Here is a 25,834-nt window from a genome sequence, read left to right as displayed (position 1 = left end):
CTAATAGCATCTAATTAAATGCCCGTTCCTGCTTGTAGAAGACTTTATTTAAAGAAGGGAAAATAAACTCACACTTTTCTTAAGTACAACACTGGTTTAAAGGTCAGACTACTTGAAGGAACCATTATTTTCTTCAGAGGGCAGCTAGTGCTCTTCTGCTGGAAGACAGCTGCTCAAAACTATTTTGCATGTAAATTCTAAGAGATTTCCTTAGCATCACTTCCAGCAAATAAAAGACATATAAAACTCCTGTATAGAGTTTCAAGGCTGCAATCAACTACTTTTCAATTTCCTAACGCAATCTCATTAAGTAGTAGTTGATAACCATGAATATATGTATATAAACCCGATTTTTTTGTAATTTTATCCAAAACAGCAGTCATCAGTAACTATATCCGTAGAAACAAGCCTTCACTTTGAAGAAAGAACAGTCTTGGTGTTAATTGGTGCTAAGTAATTGTGAGCAGCTCAAAGGAGATGTGTCTGTCTCAAAAGGTCATGTCAAGAATTTCCTGACAGCCTTTCCATAAACGTCAGCACTACCATGTTTCCTAAGGAGATCCAATGCCTGTTCATGTAATTCAGGAGGACACTGGGCTCCAATGTGAAGGAGGACAAGGCAGCATTCCAGCACATCAGGGAACGGAAAGACCTGCACACAAGAAAAGAACACAAAGTGAGTCCACTCTTTCAGTTAGAATTGTTCTACTACCGCACATTCAAGCAGCTGCATCTAGAAACACTGCTTTACAGTATCTTATCTGGGAGAGAGTCATGAGTCAGATGGATTTTTTCCTCTTTTTCTAGGACAGTAGCACACATTTAACTTGGTTAAGTTTGCTCCCTTGTGCACAATCACTGTAAATATTTATATTATAGACGAGAGAGGGGATGATACGACCTAGAGACATGGTTTCCAATCTCACTGTGTTGTTTGAACAGTTTCTAATTAATAGTAGGCCATTTTATGCCTGACATTCATGACTTTACTATCAAAACTTTCTGTATATGAAATTACTGTACACAGCAAAGGATTGCTTTTAGAATACATGGGAAAGATTCATATAAGATTTCCCATTGAGTTGTCTCATGCAGAAACTTCATCTACATGTTCCAACTGCATGGAGAAAGTAATGCTTGAAGCAAGAATCAAACGCTGATGCCAGATATTAATTCTCTCAAAATTGCTGTGGGATTCGTTCAGGGAAAACGAGGGTGTTTCTGCCCACCTATATCAGCCAGCTTATATTTATATTAGCACCTTTATCCTACACATCTAGAGTGCAACTGTGGCACAAAGAAAGTCACTGCTCCTTCTGTATAAACAAAGGGAGTGTATGACTGTAGCTGAAATGCTGAGTCACAGCCTGAAGCAGTGATTGAGCACCTGGTGGAAGGCAGGGCCAGCAAAGGGGAGCTCAGGTGTATGCAATGCTCCTCAGAGACAGAAGAGGTGGAGCCAGGATGCATCCTTTCTCAGGCCTCATTTAAGGGTTGGCAGTGGAGGCAAAAGGATCCTGCTGGAGATCCCTGCATACCTGAAGCCTTCTAAATGTAAGTGATTTTTTTTTTTTTCCCTTTGTTTCTGTATCTACGGCTGCTGTGTTTGGGCTTCTCATTTACTGCATCCTAGGGCTTTGCCACCCCACTATTACTGCTGTGCTTTCCATCAAGTTATAGCATTACAATGATTTAAAAAAAGGCTGTCCTCTTTCAGAATCTTTCAGAATTATACTACCTCTACTGAAAACTTACCTTTAAACTGTCTGGAAATTCTGCTAGTTTCTGCTTTGCTTCCAAGAGTCGCTTTGTTAGTTCAGGGAGGGTAATTGTTTCTTCATCTTTACTGTTAAGAAAAGAGCAGGTGTTATGAGTAACTGTTTTGTTTAAGTGACTGTGTAGCCTCCCTGCTATAATCAAACCCGCCTATTAAAAAGTCATTCAGCCATAGTAAGTTCACACACACAATAATGCCTTAGGGAAACGCAAGACTTCTTAGGCATACGTTCAGTGTCCCGGAGTGATCAGCATGAGGTTAGAAGTAATCTGAGCAAGTAAGAAATCCACTGCACAAACACAAACTAAAGAGCTGCCCTTCTCAATCCATCTCATGTTCTAAAGCTTACCGCTTGATCTGACTGCTGTCAGAGCATGGCTCATCCGATTCATTCTCTGAACTCTGCTGCACGTTGTTCTCATGGATACTTCCAGTTGTGCTTTCCTGGGGATTATTCCTCTGTTGCTGATGCTGGTGGATCATGTCTGCTAAAATTTTCTGGACCTCAGCTATATCTCTCTGTGTGCTCTGTAAAGCAGCAATCGCTTCTGAAAGGAGCACTTTGCAGCTGTTCAGTTTTGACTGTCTGTCTGCCAAATTGACTGAGTTAGTTTCCGAGTCGCTTTCTGTCTTGCATCTATTAAATTCAATTGTACTGCTGAGGTTTTCATCCATCTCAACTGCAGCTTGATCAGGAGTTTCTTCAGGAGAGGAGTGATCAGGAATGCAACTCTGCTCAAGAGCTGTCTGCTCAGTGGGACACAACACAGGATCCAAACCAGCCTTTTGCTTGGCAGAAGAACCTTTAGGTGGGTTCCACCACAGATCATACAGCAGTCCATAAGCCACAAAGCCCTCTAAACTTCTGCAAGCATCTAAACTTTGAGAATTTGTACTGTCCAGTTTGTCTCTCAGGTTCTCACAGCCTAATAATAAAAAAAGAAGTTACAAATATATTATAAGGATTTCCAAATAAAAAAGACCAGATCTAGTAACTGAATGGCTGTACAGGAGACTCATAACAGAGATTCAGATGCCAGCAGAGTGACTCTGGAAGCAGAAAAGCAAAAGCAGACATCTTTGCCATCTTTTTAAACACAGTAATCTCTTCTAGCTAGCATGAGACTGCATCTTCTTATCGTCCATAGTCAACTCCCTTGTGTCCTAAATCACTAGGATATTCACATGATCAAGAGCTACAGGTGAATGCACTGCATAGTCTGGAGAATAAAGGGAAGAACAACAAAGGATGTAATGGATACATAGCTCTGCTTACGAGGAAGATTCTTATATTTGTCACTGCCAGGAGATGTACAAGAAGAGACGTACCTTCAGGAAGGAAAATACTGCAAATTTCTTGCATCAGAGTAAAATTGCCAGCATCGTAACTACGGGCCACGGCACCAAGAATACTTTTCACTGTCTCATCCCAGGCAGCAGCCTGGTAGCTCAGTGCTGCGAGGGTCAGGTCGTGGGAGATATAGAAAAGCACCTACAGGAAGCAGCAGAGAGCACAGTTCATAGTTATACTGCTAAGTAGGAATGACTTGCTAGTTAAAACTATTACAGAAAAGTCCAGAAACACATCACAACCAAGAGAAATTTTAACAGTGATGTAACTTACATAGTTTTCTTTATGTAGGAAATCAGAGCATCTTTACATGACTTGTCACTGTAATTATCAGCAACTGTGCTTGCCTCTGTCCTCTTAAGTGGCTGTGAGTTACACCAATGGTCAGTGACTCAGTGAGGTCAGAGAGAAGAGCTGCAGGAGCATCAGTCTATGACCATACCTGGACTCTACAATATCTGTAACAACAAGCATCCTGGTCTCTCCTGACAGTTCTAAACAAAATCTTGCTGGGGGAAGCTGTCCCGGCTGTCTTATCATTAACTCTCCCTGACTGTAACCTCATCCTGTATCAGAAAGCAGTCTCCTGGAAACAGCTCACAGGACACCACAGAGGGGCTGTGGGGCTGCACATGCCATAGGGAGGCTTGGTGTGTACAGACTTAAGTCCAATTACCTGCTTTGGGTGAGTGTGGCTGGTAGAAGGAGGATGCTTAATACTGCGCAGTTGCTCCTGTGCACATGTGGCTTTTTCAGTGGTGTCCATGCCTAGGACCTTCTGCCATACTTCTATCGCCATGTCGAAAAAGGAGGCATCTCTGTTCAGCTCCCAGCTGTGATAACAAGGAGGCACAGGGCTCCTTCGATTACAGGGATTTCTTTCGCTAAGGCACTTACAAAGCAGTTCGTTGAGGCAGAAAACAAGTCTTTGCCCCTTTAACAAGAGAAGAAAAGAAGAGCATTGAGCTGAAAAAAAATCTCTTACTGACTACACCAAGTGGCTAAATTAAAGACACAGCTAGTAGCAGACTGCTAGTGATAGCATACTTCACTACTATAGCTCCAAAGGAAAAATTACTGACAGAGGCTCTAAGGTCAGAAGGAAACATCAAAACAGGCTAAGGTAACATTCTGCTTCTCAGTCCGTGCTATAAGAAATTCTTGGATTAAGCCTCAGCAGGAGATACTCATTCATTTAATGTAAACAACGAACACTCTTTTACCTTTTTTATTATGATCAATATTATGTCCTAAAAAAGAAATCTGCACTATATAATTAACAAAAAAAACCCCACCACAATAAACCAAAGCAAAAACAAGCAGAAGAACCTTCTGAACTACCTGTAGCATGCATTGAGCCTCCTTATCATAGGCCCTTTTTCTCTGCAAAGATGCATGGTTTTTTGAAGTGTCGCTACAATAAACTTCTAGAAAAATCTTTTGAGGCAAAACAAACTCAGGGCTACCAGTGGATTGTTGATACACAGGAAGAGCTGTAAAATTAGTCAAGTTAATCTGGAGACAGACAGTGCTAAAATAAAGCAGAAAGGAAAGAACAAGACTCACAAATAAAGTTTTCTGTTGCTGAAGGACTTCCTGTGCTCCAACCCAGTTCCTGGATAACAGCATTTCTTGGGCACATCTGAAAGACAAACTTGCTGACAATTCCTCCTCTCCAGATATCAGAGCAAGCTCAGCAGCAGTTTTAAGGGATGCTGCATCCCCTTCTTTGCCAGCACTTTAACTGCATCGTAGGGTGAGGAAGCACCCAGATAACTGAAAAGAGAAAAAAGCAAATTGACTCTAGGTCCCAAAGCCTAATAGTCCAGAATGAAACTGCTAGTGTTATGTACACAATGCATGGCGTAGAAGAGTAATACAAATAAATAGATTCAAGAGACAAAAATTAGTGCCTCTGTCTGGATTTCAGCAGAATTCTTCTCAGAAGTGTGAAAAATCCAAAAATGCCAGAGCCAAAATCATCATCAAGGCAAAACCAGTGTGCTATTCCAGACCAAAATATTCTAAATATTATTAACAGGTAATTACAAATGTGAAGCTCTCAATTCTGTCTTCTTACTATTAACACTTACCATTTGGCAGCCATGGAATAATGACCATCTTTCTCTAATAGAGCTGCCCAACTGGTGTAGAGATCCTTCAGAATTGGATCTTCTGGACGCAACCGGGCCTTAGCAATTACAATTGCTTCCCTAATGCACATAAGAGAAACCAGACAGAAGATTGATTGTATTAAAAATACATAAATACCTTCTCCTTTCATAAAGGAATCATTTCTTACATTTAAAAAGAAACTACCTCAAGTATTTTATGGAAAACAAAAAACAAACAAACAAAAAAACAGAAGAAAAAAAATCTAAAACACAAACATGCAACAACCTGTAAAAATTATTCACTTTCAGGAGCTCGACAGCTTCATACACCTTATGAATGGACAGAAGATGGGAGGCAGCCTTCACGTATTGCTCCTGGAAACACAGCTGCTTTGCAAAGGCTTCTACTGTCCAAACCCAAGCCTGATATCCAACTGCAAAAGAGAAAGCAATAAAATTACAGGCAAAAAAACTAAAACACAAAAAATTCATTGGTTTCTTCAAGAATTCATTGGTTTCTTCAGCATGCACTTTCTTTGCTCCCACTTAGGTATTTTTTCATCTTTCTAATGCAAGCTACTTGAGGCAACAAAACAGGACAAAGCTTGGACTTGAACACAACTGTAGGACTTCACTAGCAGTAAAATAAAAGTACATTTAAACCAACAGCGAGCCAGGACTGCTACATATTACAAAGCACCATCTTTGCCCTTGGAGTACAGCCTGCTTCTCTGAAAAGTCCCAAAGGAAATCTCTTTATTTTCTGCTGTGCTAATCTAAGGCTGCTTGTGGGAACATCCAGGCTTTGTCATAAATAGAATTTGTTTTGTATTTGATTTTTGTCATCATACTGTTAAAGAAGAAACTGCTATCCAATCCAGAAGAGAAATGAGTTTCCAATCTAAAACAACGAGGTGAAATTTGGCGACTAATTCCATCTGCTTATGTGTCACATGAGCAAACGTACCCATGGGTGAGATTGCTACCAGCTGGTCTGTCAGTTCTCCCCTCTCAGCAGCTGCCTGGAGTACACCCTTCATGTCTCCTTTCCACAACATGAGCTGTTGAAACAGCTCTGGATGTCCATTCTCCAAGTGGTATTTTCCTGTTTGAAGTAAACAAGCTTCTTAGTTATCTTTCAACATGAGTGCACCAGCATTATTTGACACAGTAAAATACCTTGACATAAATTAGCTTGTTCAGGCTTAAAGCATTTTAGGTTTGTGTTTGAAAGCTCTAAAAACTGTTTGGGAAAAGTAAGCCTTTTGTTCTTTTCGAACAGACTTGCATTCTTAATCCTGCACTTATATATGCATTAGAAGTTTTGTTCTTGAATATCACAGTGACAATGGACATACTGCCCAACTGGGCTCGTTCCACTTACCTTCCACATCAATCATGTTGTGCAGAGAAGCTCTGTCTGTGAACAGCCCCAAGTGGATGCGATTCTGGAGGTCAGGGGACACATCTTCATTATGATCTAAGACAGATAAAGAGCATGACCATTTAGGATTTGGTATAACAGGGGAAACGAGGACGTGCCAAGTCAGTATACTGCTCTACTACTCTCAGCTACTGCAAATATTTCTGTCTTCCACTTCCTTTACAGCAGATTTAAGAAGCTTGTGCATTTGCAGATTGTCACTCAGAACTTAGATCTAAGTTTGAATAGAAGAACTGTGTGTGTGCAGGACATTTACTCCAAATCAAACATAGGAAATTCCCTTGGAATGATCTGAATCTAGGGAAAAATATTGTGATGATAAAAACATCTTCCTGACGACTTATTTTCCCTTTCACCTTCTGAAGGAGAAAAAAAAAACCCAAGCTATACAATCTTACCCTATCTCTATAATGCAGAATCCTAAACAAAACCTGTCTGGAGTGTCTACAGAGTGCCACAGCACTACAAGAGATGTTAGACATGTAGATCACCATTTCAAAACTTAATGTCAAGTTGTCCAGATCAAGACCTTGGATTCATGACATGCTTCTCAATACTTTAGAGCACCTTCCCTCTAAGCATTTTACCTAGCTGATCAGAGAGGGGAAGCTACAGTTTAAGTCTGATACCTTTGGTTTTCAGACACGTTGCCAGCCTCAAGCAATCCTGATGCAATTCATCTTTTGATCTGTGATCCATGGATGTGCTGAAGGGTAAAAGAGAGCGAGGTTTCCTCTTCTTCAGAGAGGCATCAGGAGCTGAAAAACCAATACATTCACTCACTGCTGCACAGAGAAAGCAGAACTCTGACATGCAAAAAAGCAAACAAAAACCAGCCTACCTGTTCTTCACAGAGGAAAATAAAAAACATCCTCAACTGACACATGCATCCCTATTATTACAATGATAACTTTCAAATACTGATCACTTTGCTTTTTTTTCTGCCAGTCTGCCTGGACTAAAACTTGCAACTGTAAGGCACTATTTCTGCCCACATTAAACAATATTCAATTAACCTGGCAAGCAGGGCAAATAAGAAACTCGAAATATTTAAGACATTTTATGAGCACGCTCTTCTCTTTCTCCACCACTCGTTAATAAGGGAAGGTGCAGCCAAGCCTAAACCAAGAATGAAAAACTCTTTTGATGTAGAACTGGTGCAAGTATCTGAAACATACCAACCTGGTTTCTCTTTAGGTGGATCCTTTTTCACAGGAGTGGCTTTCTGGGTTACAAAAGGCTTTGATGAGCTGAATGAAGAGTAATCATATGCAGGTAAAGATGTATCCTTGGGCACTGCAGTTAAGCAATTAAGAAGTGATTAAGAAAGGATAAACAATACATGCAAAATAACGGACATTAATATTCTGCAACAATAATACCACATTATATAGAAAGCAAGCTTTGCTTTGTCATATAACTTAATAGTTTTTTAGGGAAAGGAGATAATAAGAAAACATTATAGAACTGTCAAAAAACTAAGATGATAGAAGACGTTAATGACAGTCCATCAGTATTAAGATTTATCACCACAAATCAATAGTGATAAAAAAAGACACTGTTTCAAGGCAAACAGTTAAGTTTGTTAGTCCAGAATTTCCTATTTAAAGACAACTAGCTCCAAACTAGTTTATAAAGTTATGAAAGGTGTTATGGAATCATACTTCCTTTAAGTGGACTATTTCAATAAAATTGTGTTAGAAGAAAATCCTGCATAAAGATGTTAGGCTTGCTGATGCGCTGAAGGCTAAGCAGTCTGGGAGCCGCTAAACTAAGACAATTAATTTATTACCAGCCATGCAATCTTTATTGGACAACTCTGTCTCCTGAGCTTCTTTTTCTCCTTCATGGTCAGACACTCCATTTTCCTCTAGCAATGTATCCTTCATGCTCTCATCTCCATTCATGGCATCGCCTTGATCCTGCTTGGTTGGACTCTTTCCTACAGGCTTTTTCTTCTTCTTGGCTTTTACTTTTGGTTGGATACTTCTTTTTTTCTCCAATTCTATACTTTTTTTGCCTATGAAAGGTCACAAAAAAGTTACCCATGATATTACCTGTAGAGATTTTTGGGGTATAAGGTGTTTGCCTCTCAAGATCAACATTGAGTTTGCAAATAAGAATACAATTGAATTTAAACCTAAACAATATTTATCCCTAAAGGGGAAGCAGGCAGAATTGAATCAGCATAAAAGCTTTACTGTCATTTCAACATGGCAACCCTCTACTTCCCGGCTCCCAAATCACCTTCAGGGAAGGATCTTTGAATGTACTTACCCTGAGGGGGCCGTGTATGCTCCTGCTTTGAGATGAGCCACTTGTGAACAGAGAAATCATCAGCTCCAGTATAAACAGAATCTGAGTCCACCGGTGACCACTGGACACACAGCAGCCGGCCCTGGTGCCCTCGGTAGTTGCAGAGAGGCTCTTCCTTCATAACATCCCATACCTTATGACCAAGAAACAAACCTAATTACTTAGCCTCTTCTACCCGTGAAACTCTATGCTTCCAGTTTAGCAATTTACATCTGTAGGAGCTTGTCTTCTAGTGAGTTTGCAGAGGTATTTCAGTCACCAGCAAGCAAATAGAGAAAAAAAAAAAGCTTTCTTTTTTTTGTACCAATATGCTTGCTTAATGTCTTTCTTAAGAATCCAAAAATAGTACTGGGCTTACAAATCAAATTGCAAGGCACAAAGCCATTCCTACTGCTCAGCTTCCCTTTGTTTATTCCCGTAAGTCTGGACTAAAAGCCTTCTTTGCAATATTCTCATTTGTGCAGTGTGTCAGAAAAGCAGGAATAAGCAAAAGGAAAAAAGTATACCTCTGGATCAGGTATCCAAAATGAGATTGTTGCCAAGGGTAAATATGCAGTAATTAAGCAGAAAAGCTTTGCTGTTCAATCAGCTTGGTTCTAAAATACTGCAGAAAGGATGATTTGAAAGTAAAAGAAATACAATTCTGAGTGGCTGTAGAGAAGTACCTGTGCAGTGCCATCATAGCAAGCTGATACCAATCTTCCCTCATGGTGGGGGCTCCAAGAAAGACTTGTGACTTTTGCTGTGTGTCCTACTAGAGTTCGAAAAGGCTCTGTTATTGTCAAAGGACTTTCTGAAGTGCTCTCTGAAAGAAATAAAAGAATAAGCTACAGTTAGCAATACAAACCAAGAAGAAAGCAAAACAAGATGCCAAGACATGGGATAGAATCTGCAAACCATTACCTATGACACTCTTCAGATTATGCACATAGATAATGGCATTGACTGAGCCTGAAGCTATCAAGTAACTCAACTCTGGATCGCTCCCATGCTCATGATGCCACCGAATAGCATTAATCAATTTGTGATGCTGCTGGATAGTGCAGAGCAACTTCAAGCTTGGAGCCTGAAATATTTCAATTGACCTGAAATGCAAGAATAACAATGTGAGAAATCCTCCAGTCAGTGAAAATGTGATTTTGTTTTGCTTGTCCTGAATGATGGTCTATGAAACTAAATGAGAGTCTCTGTTCTGGATCCAAGTCACACTCCAATTTAGTACATCAAAAAAATATGTTTCAGTCATGAGTAAATCCTTGAAAAATGATGTAACATGATGTTGTAGATCCTCCATGCCAAGAGCAACTAAATGAAATGTCAGCAAAGAATGCTGTATTATCACAATTCAGACACATAGGCAATGAAAGAAAAGAGCCAAACCAGGACAACAAAAGTACTTCTGCTTCATAACAGTGACTCCTGTAGGTTAAGGTTGTGCATGCGCCAATCCTGACAAGAGAAACGTACCCATCTTCATTGCCAAGGGCCAAGAGTTTACCATCTGGTTTCCAGCTGATCTCTGTACGTGCAGGCAGTTTGTGCTGTAGAGAGAAGACATGGCTATTACCAGCCATCACACAAGCTCTTAGATCTCTCTTGCATACATCAATAGAACACAACTGGCAACTAGACAGAATTACAATTACTCTACAAAACAAAAGCCGCACAAGTGTCTGCTGCATTTTGTAGCAGTGACATAAGTTTGGGCAATTGAAGACTGACTGAACTGCAAGATGTTGCAAGAACCTGTGGCTGTTTTTATCAGTGCAGTGGGATGTGTCAAATGAAATCTGCCTGGATTCCAAAAGGACCTTGATGCTCCACCTCCTTATGCTCCTTAGAAAGCTCTACATGTTCCAAGAAAATTCAAAAGCCCACAACTATAGGGCTACAGCAACTATAAGCACAAATCCATAGAAAAAGGCAAAAATCATACTCACTTTGATTGAATTAGTGTCTCTGATGGTTTTGTTGATGTCATTTGCCTCTCCGCTAAGTCTCCAAGGATTGTGTTGAAAAACAATGCCTTCTCCAGCACAACTATATAAAGTTACAGAGGGATGCTCACCTTCTTCTCCTATTCAACAGAGGAAAAAAATGTAAATACATTATGCTCTTCATCAGTCTTAGGAAAAGCAGTCATTCTCACTATAAATCAAAACAGTATATTAAAATGCTATATGTATGCTTTGATTCTCTGTGATCTGGCAAGAAGAAATTCTCAAAATACAGTCCTGTAAAAGGACCTGTTATTCATTCTCCACAGCAAAATTGCTGCTGTGTTAAAACTCCCTTTAAATTCTGGTCAATAAACTTCAAGGGAAGTTGCATAAGATGACCAATGCAGCTGTTCTGTTTAGTTCTAATGATCGAAACACACTTATGGAGCTAAAGAATCTGTACTTGATCCTAACCAATTATTGTGGAGAGCCTAGACAATATTTCAGTGCATTGCAAACATGTAACTATGTGGTGTTGTACTCTACTCCCACCTACTTCCTGAAGCTACTAGAATTCAAAATATAGAACAGATTATTTTGCTCCCTTGCAAAACTACTAACAATTCCTCAGGCAGAACACATCCTAAGTGGATAGAAAGGGCAGCTACCAAGCAAATGGAGCTCGCATCCTTAAGGAAGGGAAGCATGCCAACTTTGTGGCATGACTGGGCTCTGTATGGATTTCTATTTTGTAACAAGATGTTATAACACTCACCGGAAGATAGAGGAGGAGTTGGAGGTCCCCAGGCTAATGTGTATACAGTCCTCTTGTGGTAAGTACTGGAGATCTGAGGTGGCTTATTCTTAGCACTGTTTAGGAAGGTAAGGAAGTAGGAGTAGTCAGATTTCAGCAAAGGGAGATACAGAATAAAATACAGAACAAAACAAAAACAAGCCAAAATTAAACCAAATCAAAACAAGCAAAAAAAAAAAAATTAAATTAAAAAAAAATTGAAGTAATGTATTTCCAGTGGTGAAAACAGACAACAGGTGCATCAATATACTAAAGCAATGGCTCAGCCATTGATGCTTCCTGCAGAATACTACTAAAATCAGAACAAAACTGTCTTAATGAACTGCACCTGCATGTTGCTCATTTTATGAAACTTTCTGGCCAAAGGCTTCCCTGACTGATGACTACCAACAGGTGACTGTTACACAGTCTGTAAGGTTACTTTAGGAGCTACCAATCACAATGAACAGATGAAAAGATACACTCAAAATCCATCTGACTGCTTTTAATTTAACTATTAACAAATGTAGACCTCAGGAAAGACCACATCATCTATGCATGCTGTCATGCCAGCAAGATCTGACACTAATGAGTTTGAAAACTACTTTATTACCTGCTAGATAATGTGTCAAATATGCCAACTTTTCCATCATCTGTTCCAAAAGCCAAGCAACCTTCTTTAGTTGGATGCCACGCCAGCTGCAAGAAAAACAGAAAGAGCCCCATAATGACAAAAGGAATGGACAATTTATTTTTAAATGATAAACAAGAAGTTCAGCATTGAAAGCAAAGAGCAAGCTTTGTCCCTTATATCCACCCTGCCAACAACAGCAACTCAATTTAAACACTGTGATGTGAATCAGACTCTTCCCTTACCAGTTATTGGGACAAGATAAAAGAAACTAAAATCATTGAAATACTATCTGACATCTACATTACAACATAGAAATAGACAATATTTTAAACCATGAGAAAGCTTTTGGCATGATCAACTAACATGTTCTAATGCTGCCACCTTCTACTAGACATTAGCCTTCAGCCAATTGCTGGTAAAACCTAAATTGAAGACATCCATGCCAGTTTTTGCACATTAAAACTTCCTAGCAGAGCAAAGGAAACCGTGGACGACAGAAGGAATGATCACAGTGGTGTACAAAACCAGGAAAGTGATACAATAACCACCTGAAATTCAGTTCATTTTCAGTTTGTGTAATGTAAATGCCTAGTGTTCTAAAAACGTCTAAAATGTTGTTCAATTCTAAAATTTGTATCATGCGAATTGAGAGAAGTAACAACTTGGCTTTGTAGTATTTAGGTGGGGAAAAACCTTCTTCAGAGTGAGAGAAAAACATTCCTCAAAGAGAAAAATGGAGGAAGAAAAGAGACAAGAAAAAAAGGGAATCAAAAGCACACTTACTGCTGTAACCTTGGATTTTATGCTTTGCCAATAGGTTTTAACATCATAGATATTGCTGATAGACAAAGTATTCCATACACGGATCATGCTGTCTCCAACACCAATGGCAAGACAGCCTGGGTCCACAGGGGAGAAAGCAAGACTATAGACGAATCCCCCAAGTGAAGGCATTGTCCAGCTACAATCCAGACTTGATAGGTCCCAACACTTTACCTAGAAAATATTTAAGGTACAACGAATGAAAAATTTAAAGTGACTGGTATGATAGGGGAAAAAAATAAAGCACAAGTGAGAAGAAGACTCAAAGTACGCAATCTCCACTCAGAGCAGCACGTGTCAAAGACAGGGCTGTAATAACTGCAAGACTGTGATGGAACAGACAAAAAGACTACGGTTTAATTACTCCTATTCAAAATAAGAGGTTCTCTGCTGCCTGTAAAAGGCAAAACAAACAAACAAACAAAAAAAAAAACCACCAAAAAAAACAAATCAAACAACAACCCTTCCCTCCTTAGCTGCCCAGCCCTGCCCTCCTCCTCCCCCCCCCCCAACAAAAAAAAGGCAGATATCGTGAGCTCCAGCTACTAAACATTTAATTTTCAAGTCCATAGGGCATAACCATTCTGTCCACCACGGTAAAAGCTTGAGCTTACAAGCTAACAAAGAAATGCACAACTTGTGCTCAGAAGAAATGTTGAGCCACGATGTTATAAAAGACAGGGATAAGCCTGCTTTAGGAGAAAATAAGTGGTCATCAAAGCGTTAGTTTCACTCAGTCAAGCTGAACTGCCGCTGCTATTTTGATGTTAATTTTAAAAATGGTTCTTACATCTCTGTCCATTGAAATGGAAAAAAGCAGCTCTTTGTCTTGATGCTTCAGGGAACACAGATTGAAAACAATACGGGAGTGATTTTGTCCTTCTGAAGATCCCAAAAGTGTCCACTTGCGTTTTCCAGGTTGGGTCAAATCCCAGTGTAGCAGTTCTCCTCTGCAAAATTTGAAGTGTGTATATTTCATTCTTCACTTCAAAAAAATTATATAGATTATCAGTGCTAATGCACACCTATCCCTATCCACTATCTCGCTGTACCAAGAAGGAAGGAAGATGGGGGTGTCAGTGTTTCCTGCCAGTTGTTCTTTAAATATCAATGAATTAATTTACAATTACTGTCTGCACTTAACGTGCTTTGTCTCCTACTTACCCAAAAGAGCTGGATACAATTTCTGTGGGACGACCACAAGGCCAGTGAACGGTGAGCCAAATACGCTCTTTAACAGCAGGGTCAACAGCTCCACCTCTTCTCTTTGTGGGTGGCAACTTCAGAGTCATTATACCTTTGGAAAAGAAAGGGATCATCTCGACTTTGTACATCTGAATTCTCAGAAAAAAAGACCTGTGAATCTGAAGCTTTAAGTAGGCTCCCCATTCTTTAAACTATTGGAATAGCAAATGAAACCTACAGTTAGATAGGAGCACTTCACCCCTGTTGTTCTCACTTAAATTATTAATCTTACTTACTTCTGCCTCTAGTACAGCTCCATATTCGTATCGTCTGATCTTTGCTTCCTGAAGCCAAGTAACAACTTTTCTTCATGGCTGTATCTTGTTTAAGCTCCCCGTTTGGAACGTCACCTTCTTCTGAAGGAAACACCATTGAAGTCTGTTATACCTTAGAATTCAAAGCTCTAAACATAAACTGAAAATCTATTGCTCTGGATCAGAGAATATTTTAACTGAACTCATCAGTTCCCTCTGATTAGCTACTTACTGACTTTACAGGGATAGAATTCAGTTCTCCATAGGGACATTTTCCTGAGCTAAAAAAATCGCAAACTATGTATCACCTCTACATACCTTGGAGCTCATCTTGCCAAGCAGGTAACCTTCCTTCGCCAGGTACAGGACACCAGGCCAGGCAATGAATTTCATCGTCGTGACCTCTTAGCCGATGAAGAACTTCTTTTTTCCTGCTGATATCAATTATAACCACCATGCCATCCTTGTAGCTAAAAACAGAGATTTCAGTTAATGATAGATTGTTAGAGCCTTGTGGAAGAACACCTAATCCAATTTCCAGGCTATTACCCAGGATCAGTATCTCCACATTACAGAGAAGCCCAATCACAAGTGGCAACGAGACCAGTCAATTGGAGCTCAAGTATAGCACTAGCATAAACACAGCTTCCTTCTGAGAAGTGACACCAGAAGTATATTTGGCTCCAAGAATAACACCAATTTATTAGCAATACAGTTTTCAGAGTCTTAAAAAGTAACAGTGGCTTTTATAAGAGAAAAACTTTTCCCTTTTCCACAAATAAACTTCATTCTCTCCATCTCTCCCATCTGAAAGGCTTTCACATTCCTGCTTCATTCAATATAGTCTTGGGTGTCCAAAGGACTGAAATGGCAACTGTTGACAAAGAGCTAATAAAACTATGAAACTCTTCAGATGAGGTAACCTGTAATGTGATGAACATTAATGAAATCTAATTAAAAAATATCTGTTTTAAAGTAACTTCAGAGTTTAAACCAAATTCATTTCTGTAAATGGTTATAGAATTGTACACTTTGCACATCTACCAAAATATTATTTCTAAATTGTTGTATACAATTTGGAATACAATGAAAAAATAGGCACCAAAACTTCTTAAAAGTAACTTTACAACTGTGCAACAAAAAATCCAAACAAGACACTTTCAGATGAAGAACAGAAAGCAAAACGTAACACTTACCCAATAGCTACCAGGTTTTCATGATGAGGAGAACAAGTGAGACAAAAAATTGTCCGAGGCTCTGGGAAGAATTGCTGGCTGTCACTTCTGCTATGCCAGTAACAAACAATTACCCCTTTTTCATCACCAGATACAATCAGATCTTTCACAAGGGGTGACCAGTGTAACGCTGTGATTGCATTCTGAGGAAAGACGATTGAATACACGTAAAGCCATTGAGCATGCTTGGCCACTAAATTCATTCTGTAGGTTCTTTAAAGAACTAAAGCACAACAAAACTGGTGAGGGGTCTGGAGAAGTCTTATGAGGAACGGCTGAGGGAGCTGGGATTGTTTAGTCTGGAGAAGAGGCGGCTCAGGGGAGATCTCCTTGCACTCCACAACTTCCTGAAGGGAGGTTGTGATGAGGAGAGGTTTGGTCTCTTCTCCCAGACAACAAACAGGACCTGAGGAAATGGCCACAAGTTGTACCAGAGGAGGTTTAGATTAGACATAAGGAAAACTTTTTCTCTCAGAGAGTGATCAGGCACTGGAATGGCTGCCCAGGGAGGTGGCGGAGTTGCTGTCCCTGGCAGTGTTGAAGAGGTGTCTGGATGAGGAGCTATGAGATATGGTTTAGTTTGTGGTAGCAACGGTAATGGGAGGACGGTTGGACTAGATGATATTGTAGGTCCTTTCCAACCTTGTGATTCTATGATTCTGTGAACATAAAGTGAAGTGCATTTAGCAGGAGGCTCTTCTGGGATGGAAAATAGAACACTGCTCTAACAGTCTGCCTTCATTGGCTGCCTAGAGATCATCCTCGGAGGGAGATGAGGTGCTGCTGCTGCCCAGGAGCCAGGGGTTCCCCATTGCTGAAGGTGCTCAAGGCCATGGATGATGGCTGTTCTGGAGGGAGGTGTTCCTGCCCACGGCAGTGGGTTGGAACCAGCAGGGCTTTGAGGTCTCTTCCAACTCAACCATTCTGTGACTGTACAGCCCAGGATAACAAGCAGAAGCTAACCTGCAAGCACTCCCTGTCCTAAACCGTTTGGGCTGCCATTTATCTGCCAGTCTCCGAGCCGCAGTAACTGCCCACATGCCCTGTGAGAGACGGCAAAGCGAGCAGGGTGCGGCCGCAAGGAGCTGCCGACAGCGACCAACAGACCGTTACGATGCCGTACCGGCAGCGTACACCTAAGGCTAAGGGAACGAGCCGCCCAGCAGCTCCAAGCTCCGCCCGCGGCACATCGCTCCGAACCAAACCCCGCGGCCCGGCTCCCACCTGGTGCAGGCCGTGCTCTGCCCGCAGCGCCAGCCCCGCCGCGTCCCACAGCCGCACGCTGCCGTCGTCCGAGCCGCTGGCGCACAGAGCGCCGTGCTCGCGGTGCGGGCAGAAGGCGAAGGCGGCGATGCGCTCCGTGTGCCCGATCAGCTCCCCTGCACCGAGAGAAGCGCTGTAAGAACGCGGTTTCCCCGCACTCGACCGGAGCTCGGCCGCTCCTATAAATACGGCGCGCAGCGGGAGAAGGGATCGCGGCCGTACCGTGAAACGTCGGCGTAGCGGTGCTGACATCCAGCACGCTGATGCGGTGCCTGGCGGCGAAGCCGAAGAGCCTCCCGTCTCCGCTGATGTCGCTGCAGCGGCTGCAGTACCAGTTGGGCGAGGCGGGCAGCACCCGCACGGCCGCCGCCATGGCCCCGCGCCGCGCCGCCGCCACACGCGAGAGCTCCCGCCGAGCAAAGCGTCGCAAACTGTCGCAAAACCGCCCTCCCGCCCGCCTCGCTACGCACGCGCAGGGAGTCGGCCGCCGTAAAGCGAGGCGGGGAAGATGGCGGCGCGCTGCGCGGGAGGTGCAGGTGAGCGCGAGGGGACGTGCACGGTGCTCCGCGGGTATCGCTCGCTCCTCTCCGGGCTCATCTCGTTTCTTCGTTGCAGGTAGCGCCTGGGTGCGGGGGCTCCTCGGCTGGATGCGGCCGGAGAGGTGAGTGCGGGGCTCCGCCGTCCTGCAGCAGGCCGGGTGGGGGCTGTGTGAGTTGGGCCGCTCCCGTCCCTGTGCCCGTCTTCTTGCGCCCTCTGTGGCACGGTGAGATGCTCTCCTTTGGCCGTTCTATCCGCCACGCAGCTTTTTCTCTGGTTGCGTTGTTCAGAGCTTGTCTCCTGTATCCGTCTCTGCTCTCCCCCAGTCACTGCCCTCCTGCACGGCCGATCCTTTGCTCTGGAGGAGCAGCACAGATATGCTGGGGAGTGCTGGTCGCTGCCCACTGCATCCCCAGTTCCAGAAGAAAAGCTGAGAGTATGGTGCTCAAACTGCAGAGCTTTGGTCTCTGCCAGAGCCTGTGGAGTCAATCACAGAGGTGGTCACTGAAGAAAATGAAAAAAGGCTTATGTTGTTCTTGTGTTACTGTCCTTCAGCTCAGCTGAATTGCTTTCCCTGATCAGTTTTTCAGTTCTGTGTGTTTCCCACCTCTTGCTTATGAATGCTTCTTCCTGTAAAGTTATGTAATATGAAACTTAATTAAAAGAACCTCTTAGTTGTAAAATATAAAAACTTCTGTTGCTTGTCACTTTCTTTTCCTTGCAGTGTGTTTGTGTCCTTTTTCCTCTCTTGGAACTATGGTAAATAGAGCTGTTCTCAGGATTGCCTTAAGACACAGAATGTAAGGTTCCTCAGTCTGTTAGGACTCGCGTGTTGTGCTGATGTCTGGAGGGTAATGCTTATTTCATTGTTAGCCTGTGGAACTGCGAAGTGATATTTGTGTGGTGGTCGAATATTGTCCTGTATTGGTTGATGATATTATGTCTGGCGATGGTAAGCTGTTGTTTTGGTAAATAACTGTGGAAAAAATGTGCCTAACACATTTATTTAGCATGTTTCTTCCTACTGGTGTTGTGAACACTTTCTAAGGTGTACAATGCTTTCGTGAAGTTGTTCAGTGCGTTTTGTTTGCCAGACATTTTAGAATGTTTTGCACAACTTGGCAACTCACACAGAACTGTTAGAGCCTCGTTAAAGCTCCAAGTGTTTCATTTTGAACTCGTCGATTTCTTGCTATTGTAAGCAGCTGCCTCTGGTCAGCAGGGGGCAAAATGCAGCTCAGTCTTTGTGACTGAGTGAGCAAACTGACTGAAGCTGTAGAAAGTTCTATATTTGCTGTCGTCTATCTCGCATTGGTTTCCTTGCACTTTGGAAGTTGAGATTATTTTCCCTTTCAAGTGCTTACATGCTTTTGATACTTTTTTTTCTTCACTCTCAGTTCCTTAGAAAGCTACAAATTATTGCTGTTAGAAGGTTTGCTGTTAAAAGTTAGATGAGTATTAGTTAGTCTTGGGAAAATTACAAGACATGAATTCCTTATGCAAATAATGAACCAATGAATCCAAGAAAAGAGAGGTAATGGTGTTTGTGTGATGATCAGGGGACATGTGGAATCTGATGCTATACAAATGTAACTTAAGCTACTTGGCATGCCTTAGGAAGCCTTAAGCTTTTTGTTAAATTAAAAAGCCCTTCGATGTTAACTGAAAAGGACTTCAAACTACTTTCGAAGTAACACTGTTAATGTGTCAGTTCTCTTTATGAAGGCAAGCAAGTTCACAATTGCTTCAGATAGTCTGGACAGCAGCAAAGAACTTTTATGTTCACAGCAGTGACTGTGGTCTTGTCTTGCAGGTGGTTTGCAGCTGGTAGCTTTTTCCCGCTGTCGTGCATCCACACAAGTACATCCCTGCAGAAACTTGGGAAGTGGGAGAAAAAGAACAGGATTGTTTACCCTCCTCAGCTGCCTGGGGAACCTCGGAGACCAGCCGTAAGCACACACCTGCACCTTTCTTTACGTGGTTGTGTTTTGCAGTTTCAAAACAGGTTGTCTCTGGATGACTCCACAAGGCACAAGTCTGCTTACTTTCTTGCTGATTATTTAAGCTTTTATTCTGCTTCGCGTATTGAAATTGTAGGAGTTCACATCACTTTGATTCTTCTCCATTTGTAACTTAATTGGAACTTGAAGCTGCTGTGCAGCTGATCATCTACTCAGTGTACTGCAAACTGCAAAGGTGCCATCCTCTGCTTGTAGAATTCTCTGAACTATGAAGAGATGAAAGTTACCAAGAATGTGTTGTTCTACACTTGTGCTGTTCATCCAGCAGTAGGTAACTAGGAAAGAAGACAGCTGCTATAACTATAAATGTAACTTTCCCTTAGCAGTGGAACTAATGGTACCTGTTTATTTAAATAGAGTGCATGCTTTTTTAATATCTTGAGTTTTGTGCTATATAGGATTCTCTTAGGTCTGATATTCTCCCTCTGAATGTGGTCTCCCTCTTAATGGGGCTGTTCATAGGTTGTCTACTCTCATAATGGTTGCTTCATTTGTTTGACATGTGTGAGGGATTGTAAAGTTGTGTGGGGACAGACATGGGAGTCAGGTAAAGAATGTGATGGCAGAAGTCTCCTTTCCTTAAGAAATCATTTTGTAAACACTGTGCAGTGGAATTGTTCTTCAGTCTGTTGCACTTGTGTTTGCTAAACCATAAATAGAAGCAAAGAGGCTAAAATCAATGAAGGCCTGATAGCCATTCAAGACAACTTTTGCAGAAGTCAGTTTGAGTAACATGATTGTTTTGAAAACGTAGTCATAACAGATGCTGTCATCAAAAACTAATATCAAGATCATGCATGCTTCTCCCTGTCCCCTCTTCTTGATCATTTCATAGCTGGGAATTGCAGATAAGTGTGAACAGAAGCAAGTCTTTTAATTTGTGGAAAGTTAAGCATTGTCTTTGGTCGCTGAAGGGAGTAATCAATACTGTTTTCTCTACACCTTAACCTGAGAGAATTTTAGGTTAATTTTTCAGTATTTCCTCATTCTTGGAAACTGATGTCTTGTATTTTCATTTTTTAAATTGTACTTGGGAAGTGATGTCTCTGTTAGAGGTGCTGCTCAGCAAAATAAATTATTTGCATCTCAGAAGAATCATTTTTTCCTGACGTGTTTTTGTGAGCCGTTAGCATTTATCACCTCTATCAATATTATGGCCTAGAATTAGAATTATGTGCTGTGTACAGTGCTGACTAGTGCAATATATACATGAAAATAGAGTTACCAACCAGCTCACTTAAATCAATTATTTTCCTGTGTGTAAAAGATTCCATGTCCTTCAAATTTGTATCGATGTTAAATTTTACTAGCTGCTTTTGCTCTCTTGGTGCAGTAATAATGTTAAATGCCCTTTGGAGACACCTCGTCATGTCAGTCAAACTCAAAACCCTCCTCACTTCTGAAGAGCTAATTAAATTCATTGGTGTTGAGTTGCTATCCCAGCAAGATGGTGTGACAGCACAGTAATACTTTTAAGAGTGAATGGGCACATGAGCCTTTAGACTGCTTCAAAAGGTGGGGAGGAAGGAAAAGATATGAAAAAAGATAGAATATGGTTTTCATGATCTCTGTTTATGAACTAATTTAATTCTTATAAGATTGTATTGAGGTTTACTGTTATTATGCAGTATTAAAGTGTACAGTTTAAAATGGCAACAGTATGCCTGACTTGTGTTCAAGGTGTGAGCAGTAGGGGAGAGCTGTTCTTTTATTCCTCAAAAGAATGTGCAGTGCAAAGCAGACATGTATGCTTCATTTTGTTCTCACAGTAAAATTACTTGTCCTCTCTTTTATGCACTCAGGAAATATATCATTGTCGGAGGGAAATAAAATACAGCAAAGATAAGATGTGGTATCTGGCAAAACTGGTAAGCAGAAGTGCTTATTTGTTCTGTATTTTAGAATAAAATTTAATTGTTGTATTTGCTTTAACAGTCTAGTTCAATCAGAGCATAATCAGTATCTTTGATAGAGTACTGAGGATGCAGTTGTGCAGCAGGCGGTTGTTTGTACTTTATCTTAATCTTAGTATTGTTCTCAAATGTGTACCCAGGGATCTTTGGAGCAGAGTAATTGCTGTTTTTTTGCTCTAAGAAAAGACAGTTAAAAGAAAGTTGAATAATTTATCATTTATCATTTAGCTGAGAAGAATTGTATGTATGATATTGCACTGAAGAAATGTCTGTTAAGGAAGCTTAAGTCTTCTGATTTGTTCTTTGTAAGAGCAAAATAATTTAAAGACTGTCTTCTGAATAAAAGAAATATTTGTAATTACACAAGTTAACTTTAACACTTTAATTGCAGATTAAAGGAATGTCCATTGATCAAGCTCTTGCTCAGTTGGAATTCAATGATAAAAAGGGAGCGAAGGTGATCAAAGAGGTATGCAGCAGTATTCTCTAACAAACCCAGTTTCAAGAAAACTTTCCGAATATCTGCTGATGTTGGTTTAAAATGTTTCTGTAAGCCTGTGAGAACCCATTTAGACCACATTCTTGTAGCAGTCATGTAATGTTGTGACTTAAGGATGCACAGAAGTATCTTGTGCTGAACGTTCTAAATTTTTGATAACAAACAGCATGTGGGTACCTTCACTGTAACAGTGTTTGGATTTAAGATCATGGTAGATAATGCAGAATCTGTCATAAATAGCTGCTCTGTAAATGTGCTTCATTTCTTCAAAATCATAAATGATGAGGAGTATCATCGGGGAAGGGATTAAGCTCTGTTAAAGCACAGAAATTTTTCATACACAGTAGTTGTTGGGAGTATCAAATTGTTTGCTTGGCCAAAGCATTGGTTTCTGGCATAATTATGACTGAGTAGTATTAAGTTTTAGCTCAAAAATATTGAATGGCATAACTTGATTTCTACCCATGTCTGTTTCTAATCTTGTATCAAACCAATTGAAGGTCCATTCACTGACAGCTGCTGGTGGGAGCCGTCTAACCCAAAAATGTAATACGGATGATGTGAAGTTTTCCAGTTTGTGTGCAGAGAATGTAATTATATAAGATATAAGTTTATTTTTAACAATTTTGATCTCTCTGAAATACTTTTCTGTAATTGACTTTAAACTTGCAAATTTCTTCATCTTATCCAGAGATATGACATAACATTGCTTCAATTTCTGCTCAGTACTTCTATCTCTTTTTCTTACAGGTTCTCCTAGAGGCTCAGGAAATGGCAGTAAAAAATCACAATGTGGAATTCAAATCAAATTTATATATAGGTAATGTATTTTTTTTTAGCACAGAATGTCATCCTACTCCATGAAAAGTTTATCCTTAGTAAGACTTTGTTGTCTCAAATTGGCAGAAATGGATGAAATACAATTCCTAGTAAATATCTTCAGCAAAAAATCAAAGAGATGCTTTCTACTTGCATCACAACTGACATTAATTATCTTCATTTATATATTTCCTAAATTCACCTTCTTGGTGCTTCTGAAGTGTTAGTTCAACTCCAAGGTTTCCTCTGTAGCAGTGATCTGCTGAATATTACAGAAGATGGAGAAGGGAATAATTAATTGAATTAACTTTTCAGTTGCAGTCATGGAAAAATCCACTGGTGAGACAGTGTTCCAGTTGCAGATGTATAGCAGTTTATTCTGAGACTGACTGGTCTTCTCTCCTCCCCACCTTTTTTCCTTCAGCTGAGTCACTGGCAGGCAAAGGCCATTATACAAAACGGATCCGTTACCATGGGAGAGGCATGTTTGGCATCATGAAAATCGTCAAGTGCCACTATTTTGTGAAGCTGGTGGAAGGGCTTCCTCCTCCTCCAGAGCCACGAAAGACTGGTTTTGACCAAGCAAAAGAATACGTGCAACAGCTGCGCAATAGAACCCTTGTTCACACACTGTGATGGACTTTTGTGACTGTATAGGTATTTCTTGTTTGACAAAGTAATTATGTAAAATAAACCTAAAACATGTTTTTATTTTTTTTTTTGTTGCTGTTGGAGCTGAATGATGCAAGAATGATCACAGATCTCTTATTTGTCAAGCCTGAGGTGTGCAAAAATGTTGGAAGAGCAGCAGCAGATTCAACAGATGTTACTTTTTTTGTTACTTGGACTACAGCTTTCAACTTCTGTGCTATCAAATCCAGAGGAAACACTGCACTTAAAACTTGTTGGGAATTTTGTCATGCAGTTCCTGCAACTCTGTTATGTACGTTCAGGTCCTTTATTGTAGAAGTGTACAATCGGTTGCAGGGTCACGAGTTGGAGTAAACTTACCAGAATTGGACATTGGAAAGTAGCCACAACAGTTCAACATAACTGACATCAATCTTGGATTATCAGGCATCAATTAATGATTCCTTTATCTGGGCTGTAATGCCACCTCCTTACTGTCTCTGTTGTGCACTGTAGGCACTGTGGGGAGTGAAAAATTCCAAGTTCAGATTTTGGCGGTGTCAGTAGGTGGCAATGTTTAGTTTGTCAGGGAGGGACGTGGTAGTGAAAACTTGCAGCACATTGAAACCTGAGTTCTGACCGTGGCATTAATAGTCTGATATGTGTGTGGAGTTCATGCTGTTCTCTGTGGAAACTCAATATGAGTAGTGGAGAGTGAACTAATTATACTGTCTGGGAACAAATTGCTTTTGTAATGTTGAGGGAAGTAAAATGCTGTATGGATTTAATGTGGAATGGCTTGTTGCATACATGATCCAGACTTCCAGTTCTCTGGAAAAACAAACAAAAAAAAACCCCATATTCTATTTTTATCATTAATTAAGGGAAAAAGTAGTGAAAACATCTTCACACTGTCATGTTTTCACCCAGGTGAAAATCAGATCATGGACATTGGCATAAAAAGAATTATAGTTGCTTGTTTATGAAAATGTCTGATATTTAGACCTTTTCATTCTGAGAGCATTAGAGTGGAAGATTGATTGCTTACCTCATTTGGGTCTTTTTACCACACTGACTGAAAATTTCATCAGTGCTTGAATAATGGTAAAGGGACAGTTTGTAAGGAAACAAATTCTTAGCTGTCCTAATGGAAGTGGCCTGCAGCTGTTTCTTTTGGCTCCCAGAGAAGCAATCTTACAGTACAAGAGTGTTAGGGGATTGTGAAGTTACACAAATACGTACATGGCTCCTACTACTAATGGTGCTTATTTGCCCTCTGTTCGTCCATGGTGTGCTTGCAGGCTCAGTACTTGTTCTGATGGAGGATTGTCAGTGATCTGGGAAAAGATTAAAGAATTGCAAGATAATCCATACTTAACAGCACTCGTGATTTAAGCATGTAAAACCTGACTTCTAGATAACCTCTTTCAGGAGAAAGCTGTGTATTTCCCTTCGAATCTCTTTGGACCTCCAGACAAGATTGTATAATTGCTCTGGTTTTCTCAGAAAACTGAAAGAGAAGTGAGAATGTTGCTGATGTCTTTTCCACCTTCATGATGCAGCTGGTGGCCCTGACACTTCCTTAAATGGCCTTCAGTCAAAAGGCAAGATGCAACCACAGAAGTGGTTGTTGCTTGTCATTTCTGTCATCTTCCTCAAAACAAAAAATAGCAACGCTTTTTTTGGCCATGCTTTACAGGCCCCATCTTATCTGCTTCTTCCTTATGAATGATGTGTAACATAGTGGATCCTTATGGTATTGGCCAAGGAAGATCCACATCCTTGGCTGTAACAGTACAGGGAGGTCTGGTGAGATACAGAGCTTGAACTGCCTTGATTCCTCCCCTTTGCTTATAGGAGGGTAGAAGTGTCTGAAGTGATTTATGGAGCCTGCCTGGATCTTGATTTCAGTACAACCTAATGATAAAACTGTCAAGTTTTAAATAAATAATAAAACTGTTTTTTATTTATTCTGCTGTGCTTTCTTACTAACTAGTAAATCTACACTTGTGAGATGGATTCAGAAGGAAAGTACTGTTAATTGCAACAAGTCCTTTGCAGAAGATGATTGTTTATTCCTGTGACCTCCAATAAAAGAACATTCTTAAATGAGCTGTCACCAGACAGGATGGGAGAGGCACCTAGGCCTCTACTTGATGCTAATTTTACTAATAGCATCTGGGGCACTGTAAACTCACCACTTTTGTACCTGTGTGCTGATGTTACA

The 25,834-nt window shown here is 40.8% G+C and overlaps 2 protein-coding genes across 3 annotated transcripts; one reads left to right on the top strand and one right to left on the bottom strand.

The window, feature by feature from the left end:
* Positions 1-29: 29 nt before the first annotated feature.
* On the bottom strand, positions 30-17,632 carry GEMIN5 (gem nuclear organelle associated protein 5). Its single transcript, XM_085236898.1, is given in 29 exon segments — positions 30-652; positions 1,756-1,846; positions 2,127-2,703; positions 3,107-3,269; positions 3,805-4,062; positions 4,695-4,861; positions 4,864-4,904; positions 5,222-5,341; positions 5,529-5,676; positions 6,210-6,347; positions 6,627-6,722; positions 7,316-7,444; positions 7,869-7,982; positions 8,479-8,706; positions 8,964-9,135; positions 9,668-9,807; positions 9,906-10,087; positions 10,470-10,543; positions 10,943-11,079; positions 11,718-11,812; positions 12,349-12,434; positions 13,153-13,365; positions 13,982-14,141; positions 14,356-14,488; positions 14,673-14,792; positions 15,009-15,160; positions 15,887-16,068; positions 17,150-17,304; positions 17,411-17,632. Coding segments are annotated over 29 exon segments (4,578 nt in total). The 5' UTR covers positions 17,562-17,632; the 3' UTR covers positions 30-496.
* MRPL22 (mitochondrial ribosomal protein L22) lies at positions 17,626-25,577 on the top strand. Of its 2 annotated transcripts, none has more exons than XM_010719177.4 (7): positions 17,626-17,724; positions 17,804-17,849; positions 19,539-19,674; positions 21,549-21,614; positions 22,051-22,128; positions 22,909-22,978; positions 23,402-25,577. In XM_010719177.4, exons 1-7 carry the CDS (start codon positions 17,697-17,699, stop codon positions 23,611-23,613), a joined length of 636 nt encoding a protein of 211 aa, XP_010717479.1. In that variant the 5' UTR covers positions 17,626-17,696; the 3' UTR covers positions 23,614-25,577. The 2 variants fall into 2 exon arrangements, with proteins under 2 accessions (XP_010717479.1, XP_010717480.1); XM_010719178.3 differs by having other exon boundaries at positions 17,655-17,718.
* The last annotated feature ends 257 nt before the right edge of the window (positions 25,578-25,834 follow it).

This window comes from Meleagris gallopavo, chromosome 15, assembly GCF_905368555.1.
Source record: "Meleagris gallopavo chromosome 15, MGAL_WU_HG_1.1, whole genome shotgun sequence".
NCBI classification, from domain to species: domain Eukaryota; kingdom Metazoa; phylum Chordata; class Aves; order Galliformes; family Phasianidae; genus Meleagris; species Meleagris gallopavo.
Note: the sequence above shows the minus strand (reverse complement) of the source record. Positions and strands in the feature narration are given on the sequence as shown.